At 37.1% G+C, this 26,700-nt stretch overlaps 15 protein-coding genes across 15 annotated transcripts; 11 read left to right on the top strand and 4 right to left on the bottom strand.

The window, feature by feature from the left end:
- Positions 1–61: 61 nt before the first annotated feature.
- FDP41_001598 (uncharacterized protein) lies at positions 62–2,392 on the top strand (the record flags this gene model as incomplete). Its single annotated transcript, XM_044704699.1, has 1 exon — positions 62–2,392. One exon carries the CDS (start codon positions 62–64, stop codon positions 2,390–2,392), a length of 2,331 nt encoding a protein of 776 aa, XP_044563968.1.
- Positions 2,393–2,585: 193 nt separating this feature from the next.
- FDP41_001597 (uncharacterized protein) lies at positions 2,586–4,146 on the top strand (the record flags this gene model as incomplete). The annotated part of the gene is made up of 2 exons (XM_044704698.1): positions 2,586–2,919; positions 2,987–4,146. The coding sequence occupies 2 exons, from the start codon at positions 2,586–2,588 to the stop codon at positions 4,144–4,146; spliced, it is 1,494 nt and encodes a 497-aa protein (XP_044563967.1).
- A 149-nt stretch (positions 4,147–4,295) lies between these two features.
- Positions 4,296–5,960, top strand: FDP41_001596 (uncharacterized protein; the record flags this gene model as incomplete). Its single annotated transcript, XM_044704697.1, has 1 exon — positions 4,296–5,960. One exon carries the CDS (start codon positions 4,296–4,298, stop codon positions 5,958–5,960), a length of 1,665 nt encoding a protein of 554 aa, XP_044563966.1.
- Positions 5,961–6,033: 73 nt separating this feature from the next.
- On the bottom strand, positions 6,034–9,072 carry FDP41_001595 (uncharacterized protein; the record flags this gene model as incomplete). The annotated part of the gene is made up of 1 exon (XM_044704696.1): positions 6,034–9,072. One exon carries the CDS (start codon positions 9,070–9,072, stop codon positions 6,034–6,036), a length of 3,039 nt encoding a protein of 1,012 aa, XP_044563965.1.
- Positions 9,073–10,836: 1,764 nt separating this feature from the next.
- On the top strand, positions 10,837–12,255 carry FDP41_001594 (uncharacterized protein; the record flags this gene model as incomplete). The annotated part of the gene is made up of 1 exon (XM_044704695.1): positions 10,837–12,255. One exon carries the CDS (start codon positions 10,837–10,839, stop codon positions 12,253–12,255), a length of 1,419 nt encoding a protein of 472 aa, XP_044563964.1.
- Positions 12,256–12,276: 21 nt separating this feature from the next.
- FDP41_001593 (uncharacterized protein) lies at positions 12,277–13,371 on the bottom strand (the record flags this gene model as incomplete). Its single annotated transcript, XM_044704694.1, has 1 exon — positions 12,277–13,371. One exon carries the CDS (start codon positions 13,369–13,371, stop codon positions 12,277–12,279), a length of 1,095 nt encoding a protein of 364 aa, XP_044563963.1.
- A 1,165-nt stretch (positions 13,372–14,536) lies between these two features.
- Positions 14,537–15,127, top strand: FDP41_001592 (uncharacterized protein; the record flags this gene model as incomplete). Its single annotated transcript, XM_044704693.1, has 1 exon — positions 14,537–15,127. One exon carries the CDS (start codon positions 14,537–14,539, stop codon positions 15,125–15,127), a length of 591 nt encoding a protein of 196 aa, XP_044563962.1.
- Positions 15,128–15,348: 221 nt separating this feature from the next.
- Positions 15,349–16,701, top strand: FDP41_001591 (uncharacterized protein; the record flags this gene model as incomplete). Its single annotated transcript, XM_044704692.1, has 1 exon — positions 15,349–16,701. The coding sequence occupies one exon, from the start codon at positions 15,349–15,351 to the stop codon at positions 16,699–16,701; it is 1,353 nt and encodes a 450-aa protein (XP_044563961.1).
- A 92-nt stretch (positions 16,702–16,793) lies between these two features.
- FDP41_001590 (uncharacterized protein) lies at positions 16,794–17,801 on the top strand (the record flags this gene model as incomplete). Its single annotated transcript, XM_044704691.1, has 2 exons — positions 16,794–17,531; positions 17,694–17,801. 2 exons carry the CDS (start codon positions 16,794–16,796, stop codon positions 17,799–17,801), a joined length of 846 nt encoding a protein of 281 aa, XP_044563960.1.
- Positions 17,802–18,049: 248 nt separating this feature from the next.
- Positions 18,050–19,115, top strand: FDP41_001589 (uncharacterized protein; the record flags this gene model as incomplete). The annotated part of the gene is made up of 3 exons (XM_044704689.1): positions 18,050–18,351; positions 18,566–18,656; positions 18,762–19,115. 3 exons carry the CDS (start codon positions 18,050–18,052, stop codon positions 19,113–19,115), a joined length of 747 nt encoding a protein of 248 aa, XP_044563959.1.
- A 224-nt stretch (positions 19,116–19,339) lies between these two features.
- FDP41_001588 (uncharacterized protein) lies at positions 19,340–20,741 on the bottom strand (the record flags this gene model as incomplete). Its single annotated transcript, XM_044704688.1, has 2 exons — positions 19,340–20,373; positions 20,597–20,741. 2 exons carry the CDS (start codon positions 20,739–20,741, stop codon positions 19,340–19,342), a joined length of 1,179 nt encoding a protein of 392 aa, XP_044563958.1.
- A 271-nt stretch (positions 20,742–21,012) lies between these two features.
- FDP41_001587 (uncharacterized protein) lies at positions 21,013–22,053 on the top strand (the record flags this gene model as incomplete). Its single annotated transcript, XM_044704687.1, has 1 exon — positions 21,013–22,053. The coding sequence occupies one exon, from the start codon at positions 21,013–21,015 to the stop codon at positions 22,051–22,053; it is 1,041 nt and encodes a 346-aa protein (XP_044563957.1).
- A 469-nt stretch (positions 22,054–22,522) lies between these two features.
- On the top strand, positions 22,523–24,002 carry FDP41_001586 (uncharacterized protein; the record flags this gene model as incomplete). Its single annotated transcript, XM_044704686.1, has 2 exons — positions 22,523–22,776; positions 22,844–24,002. The coding sequence occupies 2 exons, from the start codon at positions 22,523–22,525 to the stop codon at positions 24,000–24,002; spliced, it is 1,413 nt and encodes a 470-aa protein (XP_044563956.1).
- Positions 24,003–24,436: 434 nt separating this feature from the next.
- On the top strand, positions 24,437–25,606 carry FDP41_001585 (uncharacterized protein; the record flags this gene model as incomplete). The annotated part of the gene is made up of 1 exon (XM_044704685.1): positions 24,437–25,606. The coding sequence occupies one exon, from the start codon at positions 24,437–24,439 to the stop codon at positions 25,604–25,606; it is 1,170 nt and encodes a 389-aa protein (XP_044563955.1).
- Positions 25,607–25,857: 251 nt separating this feature from the next.
- Positions 25,858–26,604, bottom strand: FDP41_001584 (uncharacterized protein; the record flags this gene model as incomplete). The annotated part of the gene is made up of 1 exon (XM_044704684.1): positions 25,858–26,604. The coding sequence occupies one exon, from the start codon at positions 26,602–26,604 to the stop codon at positions 25,858–25,860; it is 747 nt and encodes a 248-aa protein (XP_044563954.1).
- Between the last annotated feature and the right edge of the window lie 96 nt (positions 26,605–26,700).

Below are 26,700 nucleotides of genomic sequence, written 5' to 3'. Positions count from 1 at the left end.
GAAACCTTTTTATGGTTTGGCTGTTGACATCAAAAAAGCTTATGACTCATTACCGAGAATTATGCTTCGTGATGGACTGCTATTCTTAGGGATTGATGAAATTACTGCTGATGGAATTCTGGAAATATTAGATGAATCTACGACAAAGTTTGTTATACCTAATGGTAAATCTGAATGTTTCAATGTGAAAGATGGATTGAAACAAGGCGACACCTTCTCTCCCCTTGCATTCAAAATTGCGCTTGAGCCTCTCTTACAATTTTTAGAAATAACATATAATGGTGCTAGTGTTGCAAATTATTGGAACATTAGTACAGGCGCATGGATTGATGATTTGAACTCATTTTCCAACGAACTACCTGAAATTGAAAATTCTTTGCATGACATTGAAACCTATCTTCATGGCTATCACATGGAATTAGATCATTCCAAAACTAACCTCTTCTCTGATAAGGAATGTAGTATCAAGACATTATCTGGAAGTACGATCAAAAGTAATGATTCTATTATTATACTTGGTAATAATATTACCAATAATACTGAGGAACAAAAGAAATACACTACTTCAATTATTGAAGAAGTTAAAAGAAGAACAAACTCTATTGGCTGGAATTTTCCAATACAGAACATTGTCAAAATTATCAACACAGACATTGTTCCGTATGCACTGTACCACCTAATTCCTCTTGCTAATGACCATCTAGAGAAACAAATTGATAAATTCTTTCGCAACTTTATATGTGAAAGATTAAGAACCAAGAGAAAATTAGCTCTCGAGTGGTTTTATACTCATCAAGACAAAGGTGGACTTGGATTAATTTCTGTTCAAGAAATGAGTTACTCGGACCTAATGTGTAAAGTCAGAAAGTTCCTTGAACAATATGATATTTGTCTTGGATATTCTACAAGATTCCTTTGTGAACGAATCAAACAGGAGCATGGTTTTGACATCCTCAATGATCCAATCCCTACTTGGTATAAACCAGACCCATGGATTCCTCAATATCTCAAGAGAATAATTTTCATGAACAAATCTTCCAATATTAGATTGTGGCATTCGAGTGACCAATGGCATGAAAAAACTCTCATCCCTTATGGAAAATTCCCTAAAGGTTTAAGACAATTCCTGCTCTATAAAGATTGGAACAGATTAAGTATGTGGGTTCCTGACCCTAAAAATTTACAAGTGAAATTACATAATGACATCAAACATTCCAATCATGTCACCCAAATTCGCAACATTCTCAATAGCATGGATTTTGGAAAAATCAAAGACGAAAGCAAATACTACAAATATGTTGGTAACAACACATCCATGTCAAACCTCTTGAACAAAGCTACACTAATTGGTACTGACGGATCGTGTAACAATAATATTGCTGGATACGGTATTGTAACTGATCAGAATGTTTCCATCTCAAGTCACACCTTAGGACAAGGAACTTCCTACAACAGTGAAGTTCAAGCGCTCCACACAGTTGTTAGATTGCTAGATAACAACACTCCTAGAACAATAGTCATAGATGCGAAAAGTATTTATGACCAACTTTTCCAATTCAGAAAATCTAGAGATCCTTATGTTGAAGAAATTCGTAATTATTTAAAAATGAAGGATCAGATCAAAATTATGCATGTTAATAGTCATACAGGTAAACAAGATATCTATAGCCGCATAAATGAATTAGCAGATAGGGCTGCTAAGAAAGGTGCTGATTGTAACAATATTCTTACTAATATTCCATCCAATAATTGGTATATTATTATCAACAATGTATTATACACTCAAAACACTAGACAAACAATGTACAAACTTCTATTTCAACGCCTCCACAAAAGAACATATACGCCAAAGAACCTTCCTCCCAAGAACAGAAAGTTCACCAACATTTACCCCTCAATAGGAATCGGTTTCAAAACCTTAAATCTAATATTTAAAATTAGAATGAACGTGATGAAGACTTTGGAAAATTTAAACAAGATATCCAAGACGAACTTGCTATGTCCTTGCTGTAGTAGAGAGACAATGCAACACATTATTTTTGAATGTAAATACTATAGTGATATAAGAAAAGAAATGTTTAGGAATTTATATAATATCTCAATATATGCAAAGAATAACAAGAAATTCTCCAAACGACTATTGTACCTCATCAAGACTAAACAAGATATCCATAGCCTAACAGGTGCTAAAGTTGGATTGGGTAAGAAATGGGACAAAGTATTTACTAAGGAAGCTTATCGATCTATTACTAAAATGTGGATGAAACGAAATCATTTTTTCATGGAAGAATTGAAACTCACCTGGAATGAATTTGAACAACAATACGATTTTAATCCTAATTTCATTGATTTGAACAAGTTTAAACTATACATGAAATACCCACGACCATGAATAATAATTGAAATTTACAACAATATTTGAAATTTACACTAACCTTGATGACAAACAATAATTGAAATTTACAACAATAATTACACTAACTTTGATGACATGAACCACCTTTAACTGTACTAATTGCACACACAGCCATGAATAACGTTTGAATTTTCGAACAAATAAACGCATGGACAGTGATAAAAAAAAAATGTTGAAAAGAACTCACGAAAACGAATACGATCCATCTACCAAGAAAATCAAGCACAAAAAAGGAGTTTGTTTTGCATCAAAAAAATTATTAGAAGATAAAACTTTTATATTGGAAGCGCTCAAATATGACCCAGACACTCTCAAGATTGTTGAAAAAGACATCGTTGATTCAGAAATTCTTCGACAAGCAGCTCAATATCCTTTCAATATCTCAATTGAAGCATTTCCTGCATTTGATGAACTGACGAATGACAAGAAATTTATATTGACGATCGTAAAGAGAGCCGGATATGTATTAAAGTATGCTTCTTTGGAGGTGCGAAATGATAGAGGTCGTGTTAGAGGCAGTCAGAAATTATGGTAAAGCATTGTTATATGCTAATGAAAAATTGAAGAAAGATCGAGAAATTGTTCAAGAAGCTCTTAAACAAAATGCTATAGCATTTTCTTTGGCGTCTACATCATTGAAAAAAGATAGAGAGCTGGTTTTAGAGGCTGTTAAATATAACACTTCTGTATTTAAGTACACTTCTCCAGAATTGAAAAATGATAAGGAGTTTGTGTTGAAAATCGTTCATCAAAACGGTGAAACATTGCAATTCGCTTCACAACAGTTGAGAGAAGATCCAGAGATTTTGTTAAAAGCTGTCGAGCAAAACGCCTCTATAATAGGTATCTCTCCAGCCGCTGAATTTGATCGAATGCAATTACTCAACTTGTATGTTGGATACGATGCTAGTGATGGAATACCTGAAAGGCTCAAAAAAGACTACAAGTTTTTATTAGAGTTATCGAAATATAACGGCTACGCTTTGAAATTTTTGCCACAAGAATTCAAAAACAATCGACCATTTGTTCTGGAATTAATTCAAAGAGACGGCTGTGCCTTGCAATATGCTTCAGAAGCACTAAGAAATGATAGAGATCTTGTATTAGAAGCAGTTAGAAATGATGGTGAAGCATTGATTAATGTTGAAAATATGTTCAAGAATGATCGAGAAATTGTATTAATAGCCATCAAACAACAAGGTGAATTATTGCATTATGCATCATCCGAACTACAAGCTGACAGAGAAATAGCTTTGGAAGCTGTTAAGAATAACCCTGAAGCCATTCGCTTTGTTTCTATTGATGCTGATTTTTTCAAAGAGATTGCATTACAAGTCGTTACAAAATATCCATATTGTATACAACACATTCCTGAACAACTCACAAGAGATAGGCAATTCATATGGGAAGCTCTTAATCGCAACATTGAAGTATTTGATTTCATAGAGAGCTACTCAGTATTCAAAGACACTGAATTTTTCTTTCGAGTATTGGATTTAGAAGTTGGGGTCATGGGTGCCCTGAATCAAGACCGATTAATCGATAAGGAATTTATTTTGAAATGTGTCAAGAAAAATGGTTATGCATTGAGCTATGCTGGTTTATTATTGCAATTTGATAATGATCTTATAATGGAGGCAATGAAACAAAACGGTTATGTCGATTTTTACGACGATGAATGGTACAAGAAGCGAATGGAATATTGTTACAATGGCTGCTTTATTCCATAACTATTAAATCACATTGTTTTGCAGTGAGTATACTATTTGGGATGATCAACAAGATTCGAATCCACTCCTTCATCGATTTCACTATTAAACTGTACATTTAAAAAAATATGTGAAATTTGCAACCGGATGCACTCGCTCTCTCTGTCAATATGGAATCATCCTCTCCCAATGCATTGGATTTGGCATTGAATCATTGCCGATCAACATTAAAACAAGCCATACAAGATTATTTGTTATCATCTTCACTTTCGGAAGAGTGGGATGAATCAACCATAGTATCCAAAAAGAAGAAGAAGAACATGAATCAACCTTCTCATCATCATCATGACCTGGATGGTCATTCATTCTCTCCTCCTCTCTTCACCTCCCGTGAATTTCCGAATATTCATCAAGCCTTTGATTTATTTATGAAAGACTATGAAAGAGAAATCATTCAACCGTTCCGAAATTTAGAACAAGCCTTTGAGAAATGTTTGGCATTCTTTTATGAACAATTATGGAGTAAAAGAATGGAGAATAACGATTCAGTAGTATCAGGATGGAATTTCATGGATTCTTCTTGTTTGAAAGAATTTCAATATTTTGACATGGGAGAAGAAATAAGTAAGAAGGGAAATCCAACACCAATTAATTACCAATTTTGGATAGATCGTCATGATGAAAAAAGTGGACAAAATACCTCCAATATCATTCTCATTCCATACGATTGTAAGAATTTACTCTCTCATTTCAAAGAACTCTTGTTCGGAATCACTATTGAGGAAAAAGAAACCTCTTCGAAGAGTAGACGATTATTCCCACATCCGAAATATCTGTACATGTTTTTCTATCGCCTCTGTATGACTATTGAAAGAATTCGATCAGTCACAATGATGTATGATTTTACTTCGGCAAACATGAACTTGGCGAGAGAGTTTTTTGTGAGGAAATGCTTTTTGGGAACTCCTCAAACAAGTGAATCAAGAACATCTGAGGATGTGGACCAATTACAAAGCACAAGTGATGAATGTTTAATTCAAGACAGAGCGTTTCAATTGTTTGAAGCAACAAGACAACGCATCATGGACAAAATTGTGAATGATCATGCCGAGTCAAAAGAAAAAGAATACAAAAATTTGTCTTCCATTGTTGGAAGAGGAGTACATCTTGAAAGCAAGTATTCAGGAAGAATTATTTTCACAAAATTAGAAACACAATATATAGCGGGGAAAATAATTTTTGAGGGAAAAGTTCCTTCCAAAGAAAAGCAGAAATATCCTACTTTTGAATCGTTGCAAGAAGAGGACAAGAAGAAACCTCAAGAAAGAAAATCATTTATGGATTACATTTACAGAATTCGTGGATTTGTGACCGCTGGCCATGAAACTTTTAAATTTGCGAAAATTCTGGACACCATGTCACAACTGCCAAAGAACGAGGCAATTTTGGAAGAGCAAAATTTTGAACCAACCAGTTTACCACCTCTATCGATTCAAAAAACGTTTAACACACAATTTTACGACAAACATGCTCCAGGACAATTCCTCTCGAACAGTCTTTCAGAACTTGTGAGGGCCTATTTGAGGAACGTGGCTGACAGAAATAACTCTCTTGTTGACTTTAGAAGACAAAGGATGAATATCATGAAAAATAGGCTGACATTTGTTGCCAATAATGGAGAGTACAAAATGGATTATAGAACCTCCATCATAATTAAGAGAATGAGACATCGTTTAAAGTACTTGCTGTCTCAGCCAAATCACTCTGTGCCAATAGAAAAGAAGGAAGAAGCCATTATTGCCTATTTGAGAATGATCTCCAGCTATTTGAGGTGACATTCACTGCTTCGACACGCAATTCACCTTAATAAAATACAAAGCCATATTTATTTTCGATAAGTTAAAAATGTTATTGCTGCGTAGATCTCCATAACTTGTTTACAGTTCCAAATTGTTGTGTATTGTTGGGACTTGATGTAGGAGACGAGAGTACAGCTGTGTTTGCAACATTCGTACTGCTTGGTTTAGTGCTTTTCAAAACGGAAATAGTCTCCTCCAAATGAGTGATGTATGACTTGAGCTTCTCAATCTCTGATTGTTGTTGAGAGTTGTTTCCATTTACAGCAGTTGTGCTTGGTTTAGTGGTGTTAAGAAGCTCAAGTTGAAGCTGGCTAACCTTTTCTTTCCATTCCTCAATCTCCTTCTTTAATTGCTCAACTCCAGGCTCACTGTTTTTCCTATTTTCTAGGTTGGAAAGAGTGGTTGGCTCTTCCTTTTCTTTGACTGGAGTATTTTCCTTCTTCTTGATGGACTCTAGAATTTGATCAGTGCTTGACGTTCTAGAATAGAGAGAAAGTTCTTCCTTTTGTTTTTCGCATATATCAACGAGAGCTTCTGTGTCATGTTTATATTTTTCTTCCAATTCTTCATTCTTCTTTTTGAGTTTTTGAATCTCTTCCCACATGTTTTTAAATTCACGTTGGAATGTTTGAACAGTAGCCTCGTTCTTGCTCTCTGAAAGTAGTTTAATCTCTTGCATTCTGTTCATATCTGCAATAATTTCGTTAGCTCTGATTTGAAGGGTATGAAGGGGAGTGTAACCAAAGTATTCATAGCCTGCTGGATCTTTTGCATAGCGAAGCCAGTATGTTGACCATAACTGAATGGAACTATGTCTCAAATCGGGATAAATCGTATAGGTTGTGTTTTCAGGATCGTAGAAAGGATTTAAATAATTTGTTCCACAACCTTCATACTCTGCAATAATGTTACGATTTAACAAGTAAGTCCAAATTGAGTGAGTTTTCTCGAACACCTTATTTCTAACTCTTTCCCTTTCATTATCGAACAAAAATGTGCCAAATCTGCACGAGTACAAATTATCTAACAAGAAAATTAGGAAAAGTTCGTTAAACTCGAAAGCGGTTGGATGTTGTCGCATCATTTGATAAACACAATCAATAAATTGAACAAAAATTGGGCCACGCTCATCTGTGAAAAAAGTTTGTCGACTACCGTGCCCAACTCTCTTTTGAAATTGGTGACCAAATGAACACCATTCTTTTTCAATCAATACTGCAAATCCTTCGATGGTTCTACAGTAAGGATCTACCATAATTTGGAAGAGACATACTACTTGACTCGTACGATCCCACCCATCGCTGCAGTGAGTGAGAATGGAAGTACGTTCTCTGAAGAATACATCCACACAAAAGTGAGCTGCCATTAAAATAGAACGAAGATGTTCAAGCCACAGGGTACTTTCCACCTTGCTGTACCAGTTTAACTCGACTCCTCCAAAGTCGTGACAAATGTCAGCAAGTCGAGCAAATGAATTTCTCACCACATGAATATTTTCAATGTTCATGAAACGCAGTTCGCAATTTTTGTAATTTTTCTCATATCCAGCTCCCTTAATGACACGATTAGCCTCCGCATTCGCTCTTGGACGTAAATCTACAATCATTAAACGTTGTTGCGGCTTGTCGCTTGCTTGCATGATAGATTCTATCGTTCTGTAATCCCCAATATGTTTTTTAGTAATTTTACCTGTAATATTCAAGCCAATCATGGGTTGAGCACTTCTTGTTAAGGACAATTGGCTCTCTGGGTCATACCAGCTCAATACTGGAATTCTTCCTCTTGACCTAAACTCTGCAGCAGCTTTGACTTCTTCATCAGAAAGATTGCAAGGAACCAAGAATTGAGAAGGATATGTATCACAAATCTTGTAACCTTGATTCAATGTGCAAATTCTCCAATGTGGTTGCTTGGCATTGGATGGAGGAGTTTTAATTTGTCTGTGAGCTAAGCTGGCATTAGTTGCAATGGTACTGACAAAAACACCTTGACGAGTAAACTCTTTCACGAGATCATAAACTTGCCATCCATTCACAAAGGTATTGTTGTTGATAGAGAGCGGAGATGACATTGTTTCATTTGGTGAGATTTGTGAAGGATTGGTCGAACTACTATTCGTGGTGGTGATCCCTCCACTGTTACTACTCGTCGTCGGTGTTGGATTCACATTTAGCTTGTACTTGAAAGCAAAGAATTCAAAAGGTGATAAATCAGCTCGAATATACTTGAAGACACGTCCTCTTGTTCCTCTTGATGGTACAAATGCAAAACGAATGTGTTGGAATGATTTGGTCCAAATTTCAATCAGGTAGCTGAAATCTTTTGTTGAATTGGTCTTTCCTCCAACCTTTTCTAATTTATGAATGGTACACAATGGGACATCGCTTCCTTGAAATTGATGTGGAATATCATCATAAGTTGAAGTGGTGGAAGGCTTGAAAATGATTCTATAATTGGTGAGGAATAAAACGCCTTGATGCCAAGCGACTCGGGATGGAGCTGTATGACCGTTCCATTCATAGACAAGTGTGTCCTTGTCTATAATTTCTTCACCGGGTAGAAGTGTTGGATTGAGTTGTACTCTGGACATTTTCATGTCTTGTGGATTGATAGAAACGAGATTGCTATTGGAAGTCAAATTTAAATGTGATCCGTAATAATTGTTAATGATGGAAGAGCTGAGTATGCCCGTAGAGGTATTATTGCTTGAATCTTGGTTGATATTGTTTGTTGAAATGTTATTTTCACTTCTTGAAGGCCGTAAATCATTGGGATCTACTCCCTGAACGTCTGATGAAGAGGACAATTGTCGTTGGTGATGTTGAGAATTGTTATTGGAATTGTGATGATGAGGAGGTAAAGAAGAAACGGACTCTGAATGTGTTAAATGTTGTGGTGCATTGGTGGCATGACTCGTCATGGTTGAAGAGGAGAGAGGATGTTTAATGACTGTGTTGGCGGTGGCTCCACCATCATCAGAATAAGCGTCTTGACTTGCGGAGAGGGTAGATTCTTCATCATCGTCGTCATGATCGTTAGTGAGTGCTGCTGCAGCATTCTCGCTGTTGGAAGCAAAAAAGCGTTTCATGTTGGATGTAATTTTGTTGATGAAAATGTTCTTCTTGGTGTTGCTGATTTCAGAAAGAAGCTAGGCCAGTGGGATTCAATCTTTGTTGATTATTTTTTATTTCAAAAATGTGCACACCCAGTACCGGATTGGAACTTTGCAAGATTTTTGTGGGGTACATTATTCGAGCAATCATCTGAAACGGCTCTCAGTCCTAACGATCGCAACAAAGTGTGGACTGCAATAATTGTTGGTAATTTAAAGACAATATCTGTCATTCTAAAATGAGGGAGCATGGTCTAGTGGTATGATTCCTGCTTTGGGTGCAGGAGGCCATGGGTTCGATTCCCATTGCTCCCCTTCGATTTTAATACTTTATTTTTGATACTTGGTTACGTTGGGGTTTGGTGAGGAGAACAGCACTACAAAGGACTCTAATCCTTGATCAATATTGCCTCTCCCAACACCAAGAAAATATGTTTCTTCAAGTTCCAATAATTTCAAGCAAAATTTTAACGACAAAAAAGCTCAAAAATTATTATTGGGAACATTCAATTAATTGTGATTTTCTCTTTCGCCATTGACTTGTAAATATACACTCGGATTCCATGTTCAATCATACTTTCACCAACACTCCTCACACCTTGGCCCTTGTTAGTGTCTTGAGTTCCGATCATCATCCTTCCCCATCATCATCTTCACTCTCCCTAACTCATCCAAGCCTTGATGGCGAGAACAACAACACCGATAAACAACAACCCAAGCAGAAACATGAATCTACCTCACCATCCGCACCAGAAGCAAAGTCAATGACCACATCCTCTTCTGAAAAGAGCCGCTCGCACAACAGAACCTCGTTGATGCCTTCACATTGCATTCGTCTTACTTTCAAATTTGGAACTCTCAGTGATCGTTCCTGCTTCACCACCAGCCGTACTCACCATCGTCATAAACGAAGGCTCTTTTCCACTCAAAACTGTCCTCCACGTTCAAGATTGGCTACTCTTGTTCGTGCACACATGGTAAAATCAAAACCTCTCAAAATTTCATGTGCCAGAAATGCGAGGATTCACTCAGGGTTGACAAGTAGTGTCAAAGAACCACCCACCACCATCATTGCTGAACGATTTAAAATTAAGTGTTTCACCTCTGTGATTGATGGCTTTCATCGACATTGCATTTTGCTTGTTAAACAACAACGTCCAGATTATCTATTAACGGCCTCTCGCCAAAATGTTTTGCACAACCGTTGAAATTTATATGAAGGAACATTCATTGAGAGGTCATCAAAATAAATGCACACGCGTGTTGGGACGAATATTCGTGTCCTCTTTGATCGAAGTGAGTTTATTTGTCTCTCACCCTTGCCTTAATAGAGCGAAGTGACAGTATACCCAACTGCAAATTGGGCACGTTTCGTTTAGGAGCCTCCCGCATTTTCGCCGCACAGCTTCTGCTTCAAACTCTGAATTTCCAAGCGTGGCCTGGCACCCAACCATAACAGTCCAATTAGGAAAATTGTCGAGAACCCAATTCGTAGATAGGTTCTTTTCAAATGCCATAACAAAATACGACGGGCGCGGAATTGGAGGCGAGTTAGCAGCCCAACGAGAAGGAATATTCTCCAAAAAAAAAGTGTATCCTAAGGGAACCCTTCATAACGAAGGACCGTATCGAATTTTCAAGAGTTTCGTCAAATAAGCTCACTTATTCATTGGATCAACCAACACTGCTGTGTCCTGTATTTCCTTTCTTGGTGTTATCTTGGCGTCAGTCTTTGAAACAATGTTTGGCCAGAAACTGAATCAGAGGAATCTGAACCATCTTGTTCATGAGAGAGGCCTGAACGGTATCAACGTTGCTCCAACCAATTTTGTATCCTCGGTAACTTCCTTTGAATCCGAAGTACAACCTGAACAGCCACAACACCACTTGGAAATGTTCCCATTCGGGAGAGAGGCACTTCCATCCTCTTCCTCCTCTTCGGTTGTGGACCACAACGTAATCCCAAAGAAACCTGTTCTTGTACAGAATGGGCAAGACTCACCTATGTCCCTTTCCAACTTGTTCTCACCTTCAATGGTATCGAGTAATGAAACGAGTGGTGTGTATTGCAAGAATAGCAGGTATTCTTCCAATCAACAAATTGAATTGTTTTCATCCACACCATGTCAACCACAGCCCCAAGCTCTGAACACTCACCATCTGAATTACGAGAGGTCTCGAACCGAGTTCAATCATAACCCTAATTCAGCTGCCGAGATCACATGCACTACCAGGAATGAAAGATTCAAAAACACCAACAGTCTTGATGATACACTATTGGCATGCTATACTCCATCCACCATCATGAGGCACAACAACCCTTCTTCTTCTCTCATCACCAAACCAAAGAGAGCTCAAAGTAACAGAACTCCTAGAGCATGTGTCGAGTGCAGAAAAGCTCACAAGAAATGCGACCAACAACGACCGTGTTTTCGATGTGTTTTGAACGGTACTGAAGAATTGTGTGTCGATTGTGATACGGGTCGAAGAAGAGGAAGGAAACCCTTAAAGAATAGTGGGAATTCGTTGGCCACAGTGCACATGTTTAGCACCAAGTCACTCTCGCAATTATCGTCATCATCCACAACAACAACAACTACTCAATCGAGTAGTAGTGGTAGTAATGAAAGTAATAGTAATACCCTCACTGCACTTCAGAGTCCCGTGGGAAGTAATTATACATCATTGGAGCAACAACAATTTGAGAGTCCAAACGGTCATGTCATTCCACAAATGGTCACCTCAATTCCATTAAACTCAACAGTGATGTCATCACAGTTGAGCAACCAGAATGGGAGGTTCTCAAACAAGTCATTGAATGTCATGAACGAGCATAGCCACAACTATCACGATCAACATGATCATCATGCAGAGTATTCTCCAAATGCAAAAATTATCAATCCACATGTTCCAACATTACATGACATGAATATTTTCCATCATGATGGAGAATCTATGCCACAGAGAACATTAATGACACCTTCATGGAGTGTTACCAATATTCATAACACAATGTGTAACAATATCGGCATGGATGCTCCACTTTCCAAGATGACGGATTGCTTTTCACCATCTACCTTTGTTGCACTTCCATCATTCAGAGAATTAACAGAAAATGGTGTATATGTCACCTGCCCCCAGGACATTCTGGACAATTGAAAATACTGTACAAATCCCACACTAGACATGTTTTTTGTTAAACTTGTCATCATCCACAAATGAAAGAGAAGAATAATTCGATAGAAGCCTATCGATTGATTCATCGCTCAACTGTGCTACCTCGTCAAAGACGACACGTGTTTTTCCTTGCTTCTCGACATAAATTTCCACATCAAAACCAGCAAACTCTCCTGATAGAAATACAATGTCACGACTCAAATCAAATAACTCTGTCACCTTTTTCGTAGGTATATCAATTGTATCACACCATTGCAAGGCCTGTTTTAAAAGTGATTGATGAAAATTAATCCGATCTTGCTCATTCATTTCATTCCATCCTATAAAATGGCGAAACTTCTTTGCCTCCTCCGTTGTAAGTTGCGTATACTCATCCAACAAGTAGTTAATGTATCGACACAGTGCTTCTCTGGCTCTGGATAGACATGAATATCTCACCAAAAGAGCATACCTCTCGACCACATCTTTTGAGTTGATGAGAAATCTTTTTGTGAAGTTTCTATCGTATGCAATGTCACATGGTATGATTTCTTTTCCTTCCTCTTCATGTGAAAATTGCACTTTCTTTTCGACTCGTTTAGGAGTTTGTTTTTTTGAAATTTCATCCACCATTTTGGATTGATCTTCTTCAGGTTGCTCGAAAACATTGTTGGTGTGAACTTCAAAACGGAATCGACTGGTCACCATCAGTTCATTCTCCATTTTGTATTGATTTTTAAATCGAGAGCCATAATGATCCAAAATCAAATCTTGCCAAAATTTACACACATAAAATTCACTCCGCACTAAATCTTCAATCGTTAAGAATTCAAAAATTCGTTGCAACACCTTGGGATTTTCATTTAAAAAATCATTCCACTCTGCATCCACAAATATTGAATTTCCAATTTCCTTGTAGAATGCAGGAGTCTTTTGGGTCATTGATTTTGTTGATAAATATTTTCGAGAATATTCTTTTCTTTTTGCAGATGCTAAACTTGTAAAATGTTTCATTTCCGATGCTTTCGAAAATACGACTAAATTCATTTCCTCTCCATCCGAGCTATCACCACCATATTCGTGGCATGAAATAAATCTTTGCACTGTATTTCGAGACATTTTTTATTTTTGATTTTGCATTTTAAATTGAAGAAGGACCATTTCCTCGGGATTTTTACAAGTCACTACCAGGGACGAGCATATCATCAACAAAACAACATTGTTTTGGAGGATTGTAGTGAAAATGTTTTGCTTTTCATCTGTTGGTGTTACAAATGGCAAATGTTCAAATTCAATTTACCCTTAATAGGAGGGATTGTCAAACGTTCACTATTGTCACTACCAGCGACGTTCTATCATCTCTACTTTACGTCCAACACAACAAAATGACGGTACTTGCATCTGGCTCGTTCTTGGACACTCTAATAATGTGCAGCGATTTCAATCCAAAAGCATTCACTGTTGATTTATGTGACTATTATGATGTTTATAATGGTGGAATCAATTTCAATGATCTGTCCGAGGATGATATGGTGGATCTTAGTGTGACGTTGTCCAATATGTCCCTCAACACAGTTAACGACAATGATTCATTCACTGCAAGACAAGGAATAACAATAGTACCCGAACATCACTACACCAAAGATTATGAAAAAGGTCGTTTCAAAGGAACTCTTCTTGATGTTACACCTTTAAATTGTTTTAAGTTGTTGTTTGATGATGAGGTTGAACAACTTTTTCTCGACAACATGAACCAGAGACAATTAAGAGTCGACAACATGTTGAGCAACGAAGGGACTCGAGGCAGACCTTTATTACCAGTAACATCAAGCAATAGGATTGGAAATAAATTGAAATACTCTGCCCGGTGGGAACAATCATTCAATCATAAGGACCTAAACAAATTTCTATCTTGTTTTTTTGCAATGTCCAGAGCAGAAAAAGGGAACCTGCAAGATTTGCTACAAGTATTGCGTTACGAAGGATGGAAAAAAGAAGAAGAGTTCTTGTAATCACTGTTGTTCCGTTTGTGGTCCGGTACACGAAGGATGTTTCCACCAACTACACACCCGATATTTGATGGATGTGCTCACACAGAATAACAGTCGTTGATAAATTTTTTTTCAGCGTAGTGAAAGTGTAAAACCTAGAGGATTTAATTCAAGTTCGAAATGGAAACGTTGATTATGGCATCAACAGAATAAAAAAATTGAGAAAGTGAGCTTTTGAGAGTTTTGAGTAAACGCTGATTCCAAAGATGATCCCAACCTCAAACTCCTCCTCGATGGCGTCCTCTTCCAATCCCACGACTCTTGTTCCTTCCCAACAGAGAGATTATGGACAACCCGTTCAACACGAAGAAACTTCTTGTGGTCTTTTACTCTTCCGAAAACGAACGACTACTCCTCCCCCAAACAACAACAATAACAATCCTAATAATAACAATTCCTATGAATTTCTACTCATGAAACACTCCCATCGTTTGGATCTTCCCAAAGGTCGAATGGAACCTGGTGAAAGTTATCTTCAAACCGCAAGTCGAGAATTTTCAGAAGAAACCTCTCTTCCCGTGAACACGACGACTCTTTCCATTCATCCACGTTTTGAATTTGTCGAATACTACTCGTATTATTCCCATCGTAAGAAGTGTCGAGTGGGAAAGACACTCCGAATGTATTTGGCCTTTGCAAAGGAACATGTCGACCTCTTGAACGTGAAACCCACAGAACATGGAGGTTTCCAATGGATGGAATTTGACGAGAGTAAGAAGATGTGCATTCAGAAGAATACCATCGATCCCTTACTGAGAGCAATTCAAAAGTATTTGAAAGATCATTCGTGTGGGTTGAAAGAGTTGCATGAAGAGTCGTTGTGAGGAGACAAACAAATTTCAGTGTTGTTGTGGAGTGGTGGTGTTGTGTTTCTGTTCATTTAGTACGAACGATTTCTGCCTCAATAGTCACGAGCTAACAACCATTTATGAATTGAGAATTTTAAGGCTAGAGTAGAGTGGATTGAATAAATGATGGTAGGATTCAATATATTCAAGCTTGTTGTAATCAAATAACATAAAAATTGTGCAAGACTTTAAAAAAAATGTCTGAATTAACAACAACAACAACAACTTCATACTCGCTCATCGGAAGAGATTTATTATGCATGGAGGTGGAGATGTTGAAAGCCTTGTTTCCAGATGAAGGACACGTTTTGAAAATTGAAAATTTCTTTATGGATGATGAAAGTAAAAATCATGAACAAGAACCACTTCGGATTTGTATCACCATCACACCGAGTACTGGAATGGATGATTCGTCACAATTTGTTTCATTGCAATTATGTTTTAAAATTTCAAATATTGATGAATATCCATTATATTTAAAAAAAGAAGTTTCCATGCCAAGAAAAACATCCAGTGAAGATGTTTCTAGTTTTATATCAATTCCTTGGAGACGAGGCTTATCGGAAGTACAATGTAATTACATGTTATCATATTTATACAAAAAAGCCTACCAGCTAATTTCCGAGTGTGATGATTTCTCCATGTCACCACCGATTTATAACTTGTATGAAGAAGCTAGAGAGTATTTAACACATGAGAATGAACGTCAACTCGAGGTTTCACGATGTTCGATTTGTTTGGATGGATTTTCTGAGAGTGGAGGGCCAGTCACCAAATTACCATGCTTTCATATTTTTCATACTGATTGCTTGCATACATGGTTTCATTTCAAGTGTAGAGATAGATACGATGAATATTTAAAATTACTCGATCGAGACGATAGAGGTATCACCGATGATGCATCAACTCCAACCTCTGAAACTGAGCTCGAAGCATCATCGTCATCTCCAATTATTTTTGATCAGAGCCTTAAAGAAAGCGTATTGGAAGACTCCAATATTTTCTATTGTCCTGTCTGTAGAGTACTCATACCCATGCATATTGTAGAGACTCAAATTAATATTAAAAAAGATGAAATAATTGCACAATACAAGAAAGAGAAAAGAAAGGAAGAGGCAGAAAGAAAAAAAGAGCTTCGAAGACTTGCTCAATTACAGGAGCAGCAAAAACCACAACCTCATCCACAACCAAATGTCACACTTCCTCCTCCCATAAAAAAGGAAAAGAAGAAGGACCTCAAAGGTTCCTGGAATGGTATTTCAGAATTGTATGGAGTCATTGTTGAGGGCGTGACCTACAGCAACCAAATGGGAACCAAACACAAGGAAAAAACTTTTAAAGATTTAAAGGATGTCACTCGTGTACGAGTATTGAATTTGGGTTCATCCAGTAGTGGAAAAGGACCCAAAACCATGACCATGATGGTTGAATTTATTTCAATGGAACTCGCTGAAAAATTTCAACGAGAATTCAACAACAAGACCGTTCTAGAAGATACTCTAGTTTGTACTGTGGCACCCAATCAACCGACCACCCCGAAACAAGAATAGCACACAATGTGTGCATTGAATTAATCGACAAGTATAATACTGTTGCACGTGAAATAGGTTTAATTTATATTTTCAAAGTTGTTTCGAAAAAAATGATTTCACTTCAACCTTTATCACGTACATGTCGCATCATTGGAAAATCTGCTCTGAAGAATTCTTCATTCATGACAACACACAAATCGGAATTCTGTCTCTCACAGATTAGTATACTACCCAACAACAGCAACAAGAACATCAAGCGTTCCTTCTCTCAGGACTATCGGAGCAAACCATTATTTTCTCATTCCGAGAAGAATTTACGAGTTCCAATGTCCTCCATCGGAGCCATCTCATCATCCTCACAAACAGCAGCATCTCCTTCATCAGCACAACAAAAAGTAGTGGTCATATTACCACAAGACGATAGAGGTGATTTCATGCTCCTCCGAGATGCCTCTGGTCATTGCTCTCTTCCGAAAATTACCATTCCTTCTCAATCTTCTTCTCCTGTTGATATTTATCAAGAAATTCAAAATGTGCTTTTACAACAATTTGGCTACGGATATGATCGAGTCAAGGCAGAAGCACAAGCGAAAAAATCAGAATTTGATTCTCGTACAGTCATACGGCCACTCATTGATTTTGATTTTACTCATGGAAATGTAGCGGTTTCAAATTTTGTCTATCATGCTCAATTACTTGAGAAAGTACAAACGGTGCCGTATGAAAATATGAAAGGTAAAGTGATACATTATATGGCCATGACTGAATTTGAAAAAGAAGTAGTGGATCCAGAGTTAGTGAGAGATCTTGTGAGTCGATATGTGTTGTCCTTTGTCGTTTCTCAGCAGGTAAGGAAATGAATTCGATGCATGAAAGATTATTTTTCTAAAATAACTTGTTTCCCACTGACACACCGATTGACATTGAATTTTCATCATGATTACATATTTGCATGAAATTTGTGAATCATGATATGCCGCTCTCTTTATGACTCAACAATCTCAAAACAGATACAACAATCCATCGATACAAAGATAGCTACCACTAGACTCATGTATGGCGGTTTTGGTGTTGTTGTTGGCGTCATCTTGTCCTTGACCTTTTTTGGAAAATTTTAATTTTGTGCAACGAGCTCACGTGGTTTCGATCCTTCTTATATTGAATTTATCAAAAAAATCGCTCACAATAATATTATAATAATTAATAGCAAGACCTGCCAATAGACCCAGTTGCAGGCCGTTCCATATCAAAACACGATGGCGTGTTGATAAAAAAACTAAACAAGCATTTCAGTTTTGAAAAAACTCTCTTCAATTTCCAAAAATAGGTTCATCCAAACGTTTTTCAAAAAAAATTCACCACCGTAATGTCGAAAGATTTTAGTGTTGTCAAGTACAAGAAGGGAGAAAGCAACTTTGAAGTGCTTGTTAAGCCTAACACAGTAATTGCATACAGAGAAGGAAAATATAAAGTAGATGATATCTTGTACTCGGATGAGATTTTTGCAAATTATGCCAAAGGCGATAAAGTGAAAGAAGAGTCTTTGAAGAGTGTATTTGGAACAACCAATACTCGGGAAGTGATTTTGAAGATTTTAGCGGATGGAGAATATCACTTGTCAACTCAGGAACGAAAGGAAAAGGTAGAACAAAAGAGAAGACAAATCATGTAGGTTTCTGATGATATAATTGATGATGATTTGAATTTTTCTTGTAATGATGTACTTTTAATTTTGATTGAAATGGTGAAATCAACACAAATGTTGAACGTTCAAATGAATTTGTTTGTACTGTTAATAATAATATCACATCTATTCTTGGAAATTGTCTAATAATATTATTATTTGTTGATATTTACTGATTGATCGGAAATTACTCAATAGCCACTTTATTCATCAAAATTACATTGATCCAAAGACTAATGTGTGTCATCCCGTGACTCGAATTGAAGGAGCTCTTGATTCAATCAAATATGTATGTTGATCGATTGTGTCAATATTTCGTCTTACCAAAATTCTATTTGATGACCTAATTTCTTATTTTGAAATATCTCATCATTGTTAAAATTTCATTTGAAAGAATATTGATCCCTTCATGCCAGCTGACAAACAAGTGGCTGCCATTCACTCAAAATTGGTCGAGAAAATTCCTCTAAAAAAGTCTCAAATTGAAGCTGAAGTCGTCGTGAAGCATTCACTTGCTGGTCAAGTTATTGGAGTTTGCCACAAACATGCCAAGGTCATTGGTCAAGACCATGGCGACGAGGGCTGCACTGTCACGATTGAAATCTCTCCAGGAGATTATGACAAATTGATTAACGATTTAAACAGCACTACTAAAGGCGACTTTAACTTTCGTATTGCAGGTGCTGCCGCCACTACTGAACCAGTCGCAAGTAGCTCAGATGACAAGAAGAAGAAAAAGAAGAAGTAATGTAAACAATATATATTCAATTAATTGACGTTGAATCTGGTGAAACTCGCCAAGAAATGTAATTAGCCAATAAACATTTTCAAAACTTGTGACATGTGTTCACAAACATTTGTTTTAGTAACTTTCAATGTATGCTTTTCACGTCAGTGTCACTCGCAAAGTATTTACAGAGTTAGTTTGGTTGTCATATACACGCTCTCATGCAACTATTTACAATTTCTATGTTACAAATTAATTGGTTTACAATCAGAAAGGCTACCTGTAGTTGGACAATAAGGGCATTTGAATTTGGTGTTTCTTGCAAGTTTTTTCAATGAAGATTCCAAAAGAACATGATTACATGGGAGAAGCATGGGAGGATTGTCTTTTGTTGCTGGTTCTTTTGAAATTGGACACGAGAAAATGGAGTGATATTGAAATTCGTCATCCAAATCAATTTCAACCGCCAACTGATCCGAACTAGAGCCAATGTCAATATTCTGCGTCACTGTGACAAGCTTGAGAAGCGTTGGTATTGCTTGATATCCAGCATTGACAGCGACATAGAGAGGTGACTCCATTGGTTTGTTAATTCTTCTACATCCCAATTTTTTAAACATTTTAAGGACATTGTCCCATTGAGAAACATCCATCAAACAGCTATATCTTTCGGATTTGATTAATCTCTCTCGGCCACTGTACAAAATACTTCCCATCAGAAATCTAATTTCAGAAATGTTCTTATCAGCAAAAGGCTGCAAATTGTCTCTCGCATATTGAATTGCTTTTTTAGAATCGTTCTGAATCAAAAGTTGAACAAAATTGAGTTTGTGCAATTGAAAGGCAAGCATTCTCAGATCGTCCAACTCCTTTTCATCGACAGCATCATGTTGTTTTGCTCGTGCAATATGTTCGTTGCACCAATTCAGGGCCGGTTCAACGTCACGTCTCTTCAGTGACTCACATATAGCATGCAGTTCTATAAATTGCTGTTTACATTCCTCTGGCAAGCGAATTCCAGCTTCTTTTTCAAATATTGCTCCAACGTCAACAAGTCCCTCTCTAAATAAATGCTCTCCAATGATTTGATTTACAATGTTCTCTGAAATTTTTACCTTTTCATTCAATAGCTTTTCTTCATTATTGGGAAAGCAACGATCAATTGTTTTTCCAAATTTTGAAAATTGAGAATGCAATTCCTTGTGAGCTTGTTGAAATTTTGTGTGAGTGTTTTTAATTTGATTCATAACATCTTTTCCCAAGTCGGTAATACTTTTTCCTACGTTTCATAACACCCACAAATTGCATCATGATGAGGTGATGACCATTCATAAATGTATATTCATTCGTTGCAAATCAACATTTCATAATAACAATTTTGAAATAATCATCACAAGTCGAATATTATTATCATTAATAACCATTCATCATCATGATCATCATATAGAATGATCATCATTACCATCAAAATTTCTTTCCCAGAAAGAAAAATTAAAACCTACCTTCATTTTCAATTTGTCTTTTACAACTCTCCACTTGTTCAATCAAATTATCAATTTCCGAGGTGAGAAAATTGATCGTGGTTTTCTGCTTCTTGGAGGCTCTCTCAAAATTTTCATTCAATTCCGAACAACTTGAAAGATCCATTTTTTAAAGATTCTTTTTTCTTCTCCAGAAAGAACAATTGCCTTTACAACAACAACATTGAAAACCACTCAAAGCTTCTCTTTCAGGTCTTCTCAGAGAAGAATGCTCAATTAATCAAAAACCTCTCCCCAATTCCGATTCCATTCAATGGAACCCAAACGCTCTGTACAACTGAATTGATTGAATGAGCCCTCAGCTTCTAAATTTAAAACTAAAAAAACCTTCAAAAGAGACTCCCACACAGAACCAAAAAAATTCCGCACAAAAAAAAATGTTTCGCAATTTCTCTCGTCGATTTGCTTCTTCTTCCTCAGGAAATGCTTTCCGTTCAGGTCATCATCAATTTAAACTTAATAATTCAGTGAGATCATTCTCATCATCATCGGCTGGCTCCGGATCTTCTACACTTTCACCAGCTATGAAGAGTATTATTTCTGGTGGTTTGTTGTTGGGTGCGGGATACTATTTGACCAAGACAATGAATCAACCAAATGAAACCTTTGGAAGATTTGATACAACCAATGAATTACAGTTGGCTCAACAACGTTTGGTTCAGCCAGATATGACTAGAGGAAGTGGATTGGATCCTATCGTTCAAAGATATTTGCGTGGAACCTTTGGCTATGTGGCTTTGAACGTTGCTTTGACCACAGTTGCTGCTGTTGCTGCTTTCAAGTCAGGATTAGCATTTAAATTGGCAACCATGAACCCATGGGCTAGCGTTCTTCTCTTTACTGGTGGTTTCATTGGTACTGCAATGGCAACCAGAGCTGTTGATATTAATACGAATAGAACTTTGAAGCATACCCTCCTCGTTGCTTTTAACACATTGGTTGGAATGTCTCTCTGCACCATTGGTTTCATCTATCGACCAGAAATTATTTTGCGAGCTGCCTTGTACACTGCTGGTATCTTTGGTGCTTTGTCCTATGTGGCCATGAATGCTCATCAAGAGAAATTCTTGAATATGGGCGGTGCTTTACTTGCTGGTTTGACTGTTGTTTTCTTGTCATCCTTTGCTCCATTGGTTTTACCTGCCACAATGACTAGAGCATTGCAAGTGAGTGAATATATTTGGCTCTATGGTGGCTTATTGTTGTTTGGCATGTTCGTTCTCTATGATGCCCAAAAAGTGATTCAAAAAGGAAACAACTACAAGATGTATGTGGAGAGTGAACAAGCAAGAGGAACACCAGCTCACTTAATTCGACAACCAGACTACATTAACTCATCTCTCGGATTGTACACTGATGTGATCAATATTTTCGTCCGTCTTCTTTACATACTTGGTGGAAACAATAGAAGAAAGTAAACGCACCACGTAGATACAATTGTATTGGGAATCAAAAGATTATCAAATTGTAGCATAGTGTTTGTGGTTCAAACAACAACTCGATGAAAATTTTCTGAGCTGGAAATGATCCAATTAGAAATCCTATTTGAATAATGACAATAAATTCTAAAATAATCAACAACGTCCATGTATGGCATGTGGATTAATGTCCTTATTAATCCATCCCTTCTTCTACAATAAGAGCAGAAGCATGTTAGTTCCTGCTCTTACTTTGGCATCAAGAGAATGAAACTGAACAGCATTTCAATCCACATCACCAGTAAACCTTTCAAAAAAAGAGCAACACATCCTCTTGTTTGAAATGAGGATAAGTTCATGCTCAAGAAGGCCAAAGAATGTCAAATATTATCCACGATCGGCAGAGGAGGAAGGCTTTCGAGTTTGTCATTTACAATAACTAGTATTTAGAAAAAATGGCGCCAAAAAAATGATTGAATTTGATGACTCTCTCAACGTCTCGGCTATCGAAGAGACTACAAGCAGCAACAACAACAACAACCTGTCAAATATATGGTCCGAAACTATCAATAACAATAATACTAATAACAACTCAACACAGGATGTTGTTCTTCTTCATAGTGAGGATTTTCTTGAGCTCTATCTACAAAAATGTTCCGATTACTCCATCCAAAAACCATGTTCTCGTTTGATTAAGGAGTATTCAAAACTGAAGGAAAAAGGGTAAGCATATTTCATACCTTCATGTTTGTTATTTAAATTATATATTATCATGATACATGCAAAAAAGAAAACGAATGAGACATTTGATATTGAATGGAAATTGTGTTTCAATGTTTGAAAATCGGCTTCAAAATTTGGATGTTTTTTCCATTTGTGATACTCTTGAAATTCTTAATACATCTTTTATTGTGAGTTGCGATCTGTCTTACAATAACATTGGCGACAGCGGAGCAAATGCAATTTCAAGAATGCTAAAAATCAATACTTCAATTCAACATCTTTCTGTAAAATCAAATGCTATCTCTGAACGAGGAGCATCCGATATTGCTGATGCTCTCAAAGAAAATCACTCACTTAAATCGTTTGATTTTAGCTATAACTCGATTGAGGACAAAGGTGGATTGAAAATGGCAGAAATGCTAAAGGAAAATTCAACGCTGAAATATCTGAATTTAAATGCTTGCGATTTGAAAACATCCTCAATAACATTGCTTGCCATTGTCGTAAGAGCACATCCTAGCCTAAGAGAACTTAGAATTGCAAAAACTGTCATGAACTCCAAAAAAGAGGAAACTGTTGTACATTTATCCGAGATGTTTAAGGTGAATGAGATACTTCGCTCTCTCGATTTGAGCTTTCAATCCTTAAGTGACAGTGGCGTAACGGTTTTCTTTCAGGGAATTATGATGTGCAGAACATTGACACATCTTCGACTCAGCGCTAATTGTATCACCCTAAGCACAGACATTATTTCTCGTTTTTTGGAAAATCCAAATTGTGCTCTTCAACTGTTGGACTTGTCAGCGAACAGAATAGACAGTGATGGAGGTAAACAAATTGCAAGAAGCTTGATCAAAAACAAAACGCTTATTCATCTCGATCTTTCGAACAACAACATTGGAGATGATAGTTTAACATTCTTGTCAAAAACTTTGCTCAGTAAGAATGATGTCCTCAAAAAACTCATGATTGCCGACAACAAATTCTCACAACCCTCCATTCAAGCTTTTCATGACCTCACAAAGGAACGATTTGATATTGAGATTGATGTCTATACATACAAGACCGATCAAACCTATTATTGGACTCGTAAAACCACACCACTCAAATACGAACACAATGTCGACACTAAGGAGGAGCAAGTTGCCGAAATTGAACAGCTCCTTGTTTCTTGCTTTGCTGACAATGTCAATCCAATGACCAACCTGGACAGGATTGTTCGTTGAAGGATGGTCATCCTTCTGTACATGCAAATCAGAAAATATAAAACTTGAGGTGGAGAACAGGATTTATCTTCATTCTGATCAAGAATTCATTGATTCCAATCGTTCATTGGTGGTGATGTTCAACAATTCTCCAGGAATTTTCTGTGTGATGGCTTGAGAAATTGTGGTTATTCTCGTTGCTCGATCCAATGAATTCAGTGGAAGTGCCTTCAGCCATCAACAACAACAAGCATTCATGACGGATGAAGTGCCACAGTTTGTAAAAATCATCAAAAAAAATTCAAAGGCTTTCTCATCGCACCCTTTTTCTCGCTGCATCATCATCAATATTTTTTTCACAAAGCCTTTAAATTTTTATATTGATCATCATCATCATCAGATTCTCTTCTCCTATTTTTTGATCATTTTCTCTTGCGCAATTAGAAAATTAAAAGATGGTAACAACAGTCGTATGCGATAACGGTACTGGTTTCGTCAAGTGTGGTTTTGCCGGTGATAACTTTCCAAAGGCAACTTTCCCAGCCATGGTCGGTCGTCCTCTCCTCCGTGCTGAAGAATCCATTGGAGATGTTGAATTGAAGGATATTATGGTTGGAGATGAATGTGCCAAATTGAGAGCTGCTCTTGAAGTCTCCTATCCTCTCACCAATGGTATCGTTACCAACTTTGAAGATATGATTCACTTGTGGGATTATACTTGGGATCGTTTGAAGATCAACCCAAAAGATTGCCAAATTCTCTTGACTGAACCTCCAATGAATCCAAAGGATAAGACCAAGAAGGTGGTTGAGACCATGTTTGAGCATTACGGTTTTCAAGGATTGTACATCTCCATTCAGGCTGTCTTGACTTTGTACGCTCAAGGTCTCGTTACAGGTGTTGTTGTAGACTCTGGTGATGGTGTTACTCACACTGTTCCTGTGTATGATGGTTTCAGCTTGGAACACTTGGTGAAACGTTTGAATTTGGCTGGTAGAGACATTACTGAATACTTGATCAAGTTATTGTTGATGCGTGGCTACAGTTTCAATCGTACAGCTGACTTTGAAACAGTTCGTCAAATGAAAGAAAAGTATTGCTATGTGGGTTATGATTTGGCTTTGGAAAATAAGCTTGCTTTGGAGACCACTGTTCTCATGAAGAAGTATACTTTACCTGATGGACGTGTCATTAAGATTGGTGCTGAAAGATTCCAAGCTCCAGAATGTCTTTTCAATCCTGGATTGTGTGATAAAGAAGAAGGTGGTATGCACATGCAAGTTTTCGATACTATCAACAAGGCTGATATTGATTTGCGTACTGATTTCTATTCACACATTGTTCTTTCAGGTGGTACTACCATGTATCCAGGTCTTCCATCTCGTTTGGAGAAGGAAATCACTGACTTGTACTTGAAACATGTGCTCAAAGGAAACGAAGAAGGATTAGGTAAATTCAAGTTGAAGATTGAAGATCCACCTCGTCGTAAGCACATGGTCTTCTTGGGAGGAGCTGTGCTTGCTGATATCATGAAGGATAATGGAGACAAGTTCTGGTTGACCAAGAAGGAATATGACGAACTTGGTCCTCTCAGAGCCATTCGTAAGATAAGGCCAAACTTTTAAGATCATCACCTATTGCCCTCCTCATTCTCCTCGTTTGTTGTTGTTTCATTAAGGTCATGTATTTCCACCAAATATTTTGACATTTTCCCCTTTAATTTATCTTTGTTGTACAAAATTGAGAGAAATCATTTAAATGTTCTTCTTTTGCTTTTCGAAAAATTTTATGTTTTTGTTCAAGTTTTCATTAGATGATGAAAAAGCTTTTTATCGACTGTTGAACAATGGTCTTATTTAAGACATAACATCTGACATTAATGTTCATGATCAAATCTCATTTGAATTTCCTTTCTCACAAATCCACATTTTTCATAAAATTTAACATTCTTCTCAGAACAATCCAAAATGGTTTTGTAGCATCCTTGTTCTTGAGCAAATTGTTTGCATGCCTCAATAACTTTGACTCCCAAATGTTGACCTCGAACATTAGCATCCACAACGACATCTTCAATATGACCCACACTTCCACATTCATGCACAAATTTCTTCTCAACGAAAACAGTAGCTGCTGCAACGATGCGATGACTCTTTGGATCTTCAATCACCACAATTCGATAGGTATTGGGATCGAGTTGAGAAAGACGTTTCAAAAAGTTCTCTCGTGAAATATCCCCAACAGTGGTGAGTTGAGAGAGAAGAGTCAAATATCCCTTTTCGTAATCGGAGGGTTCAATCGGTCTTGCTTGATAGGATGTTGATGCAGAGGATGATGGTGATGATGATGATACTTGTGGTGAAGAATTTGTTGTACTGGTAGAAGTTTTCCTATGTGAACAAGAGCAGCATTCCGATGATGATGACTCCAACGATTTTGAACAATAAGTTTCTCCTGCCGTATGATTCACATCGATCGCATTAAAAGTAATATCAAGTGAATGAGCAGAAGCTTCCTTCATGGTTGGTGAACAGTGATTCCTCAGAGCCACAAGCCTCCGTTCCATACTCGAATGGCGATCGTTCGTTCGTTGTAGTGGTGATTGTGATGATTGTGATGAGAACATTTTTTCCTTGTGTCTTCGAGGCCCACTTTCTTGAATGTCATCTTCATCAAATGAAACAAGTGTCACGAGATGGATCCAAGCATATGTGGTTGTTTG

Source organism: Naegleria fowleri (assembly GCF_008403515.1).
Source record: "Naegleria fowleri strain ATCC 30894 chromosome Unknown tig27, whole genome shotgun sequence".
NCBI classification, from domain to species: Eukaryota; Heterolobosea; class Eutetramitea; order Acrasida; family Naegleriidae; genus Naegleria; species Naegleria fowleri.
This window is presented reverse-complemented; position numbering and strand designations above follow the sequence as displayed.